The sequence below is a fragment of the Octopus bimaculoides genome, chromosome 16, assembly GCF_001194135.2.
Source record: "Octopus bimaculoides isolate UCB-OBI-ISO-001 chromosome 16, ASM119413v2, whole genome shotgun sequence".
NCBI lineage: Eukaryota > Metazoa > Mollusca > Cephalopoda > Octopoda > Octopodidae > Octopus > Octopus bimaculoides.
In genome coordinates, this window is record NC_068996.1 from 6,159,498 (window position 1) to 6,162,298 (window position 2,801).

The window sequence follows — 2,801 nt, forward strand, 5'->3', positions numbered from 1 at the left end:
AGTTATATAAAGAGACGAAAGTTCGGGATGTTGTTAAACCATTTATATCTCGAAGTCTTCTACATATGTTTCAACACACGCGCTCCAAAAATGTCTGACAGGATAAATTATGGTCAGCAATGCCTAGATTTCATCAGGAAGGATATAAATAACAAACTCATCAAACAAACATGTTAACAGAAATAGAAAGTCCTATAGAATGTAATGTATTTATATTCATATGTACACATGCATACACACACTCAAATATGTGACGTGTAAATATAAACATTATATATATATATATACATTATATCCATACAAAGTGTTCGTCTCCTTATTCAATTTCCCTTTTTACTACTAAATACGACTTACTATCCTGGATTTAAATCCTGGAATGTTTAAGCAACATTTAACTACCTTTCATTTCCCTGGATTTTTCCTATAAATTGTAAACTATATATAAATATATATAGTCAATTCAAACACGAAAAAACAACAATACGAGGGCATGGAATAAGTACAGTGTTATTGGACACTCAGGAAAGGAAAGAAAAGAAAGAGGATTTCATATTTCGAGTGGAGCTCTTCATCAGAAATATAGAAAAATCCAAAGAAGGGAAGACAGAGAAAGAAAATCGCCAACGATACACACACAGTCCACTAAGCCTTATAAAGGAGATGACAAAGGACTGACATATATGGTGCATTGCTGTACATAAGGAGATCTGGTCACTACAACATAATTGATATCTTAAAACCACATTGGTAATGCTGGTTCATGAAGGGCTCTTCCCCATCAGTATTCTCCCTACCACCACTACATTTCATCCCCTAACTCCCAAAAAGCCCTAGTGCTGGTGTCACATAAAAAGCATTTGTAATGGTGCCATGTGAAAAGTGTTTGGCATTAGGAAGGGCATCCAACTGTAGAAACCAAGTCAAAACAGACTATGGAACCTGGTGCTGTTCCTGGCCTTTCCAATTCCTGTCAAACCATCCAACTCATGCCAGCATGGAAGACAGACGTCAAATGGTGATAATGCAGAGGAGGAGGACTAACACGTGTCCTTCTGTATTAGAATAGGCATACTGTGTGTTGAAAGAGACAATTAAAAATGTGTTAGTCACTTGAAGGCCAACCATCCATAAAACACTACTTTGGAAAAATCCACCTAACCCATGCCAGCATAGAAAGGCAATACATAAAACAAATGATTATGACATTGTTCTATGTGTCTTTTCTAAGATAGCAGAGTATAATTTGAGAAAGATTTGGCCATTATTTCTAGCAGTTTGTTGTAATTAGTGGTGGTGGTAGGGGGGGGGGTAGTGCTGGTGCTGGAGGTGTTACTAGAAATTTTCTATATACTTTTTATGAATAAAATTTCATTACAATTACATGCATGGTGGCGGCGTTCATTGTAGTGGTTAAGTGGTGGTGTTGGTGTTGGTGATGGTAGTGGTGTTGGTGGTGGTGGTGGTGTTGGTGTTGGTGGTGGTGGTGGTGGTGATGGTGGAATTACACCTACTCAAAAACTCAACTTGTTGTTACAGAATGCTTACAGGAAACATGGTGCATTACCTTCAAAAATTTATCAAACTTCTCAAGTGATTCTTTCAGCTGAAGTTCTTTTCTTTCCAGCTCACCACGTCTCTGTTGAAGACGTTCCATTTTGGTCTGGAACTCCTGAAAGTTATGAATTACATTAGCTGTCATTATATCTTAACTGTCTGTGTGATTAACAAGAAATTTTTATTTGCAGACTATCTGGTTTCAGTATTGACATCGCAATGAGGTGCAAACTGCACTTAATGACGTAGTAAAGAGGTTGGGATGAAACCAGAAGATTTTATATAGATATTTACATGTGAAACTGTAAACCTATTCTGCTCAGAAGCAAGACTGGAATGAGGTTTTATATAGAAATCAACACATAAAACTGTAAACCTAATCCATTATGTATATGGTGTAAGAATAAAGTTTAACCCTTTTGTTCCCCTATTATTCAGGGTCATTTATCTGGATTTGAAAACTACTAGTAATTGCTTGTCTTCTTTGATGGCAACATATTTATGTAAATTCACCTCTATTCTACCAGTATATAAGTGTGTTCTGTATCTTAGATTCATTATATTATCATTCAGGAGGCTGATCTCAAAATGTTGAGCCTTACAAAGGAGATGACAGAGGACCAAGATATGTGGCACATTGCTGTACTCAAGAAAACCTGCCCACCACAACAGAATTGAGATCCTAAAATCAAGGTGCCATGTAAAAAAGCCTTGGTGTGAGTGCTGGTGCCACATAAAAAGCACTGGTGATGGTACCACACAAAAAGCACCCAGCTTACTCTGTAAAGTGGTTGGCATTAGGAAGGGCATCCAGCCATAGAAACCAAGCCAAAACAGATTATGGAACCTGGTGTGGCTCCTGGCCTTGCTAGCTCCTGTCAGCATGGAAAATGGATGTTAAATGATGATGAGGGTGTTGGCATATAAAAACACAATATACACATATGTATATACACAGATATTTTAGACACAGATCTATCATGAGTCCTAGGTCTCATAAGGCTGCAGTTTAACCCAATTTCCATGATGTGACTGAGATTAGAACACGCACTCAATGAACTGATATCAGTCCATCCCAGGGATTAAACCTTATAAAGGTGTCTACAACTGAGTGAATTGGAGCAATATGAAATGGCCAGTCCAGGAACTGAAACCATAATTTTATGATTGCAAGTGCAATGCTCAAACCACTCAGGGCCTTCTCTCTCTCTCTCTCTCTCTCTCTCTCTCTCTCTCTCTCTCTCTCT

General features: G+C 37.8%; 1 protein-coding gene across 1 annotated transcript in view; it reads right to left on the minus strand.

Annotated features, from left to right (window-relative positions):
* The window catches only part of LOC106871266 (coiled-coil domain-containing protein 42 homolog), a 52,674-nt gene that overhangs the window by 39,903 nt on the left and 9,970 nt on the right, over positions 1-2,801 (minus strand). The window contains exon 3 of the mRNA XM_014917630.2: positions 1,565-1,669. Coding sequence (XP_014773116.1) covers positions 1,565-1,669 — 105 coding nt within the window. The remainder of the gene's footprint in view (positions 1-1,564; positions 1,670-2,801) is intronic.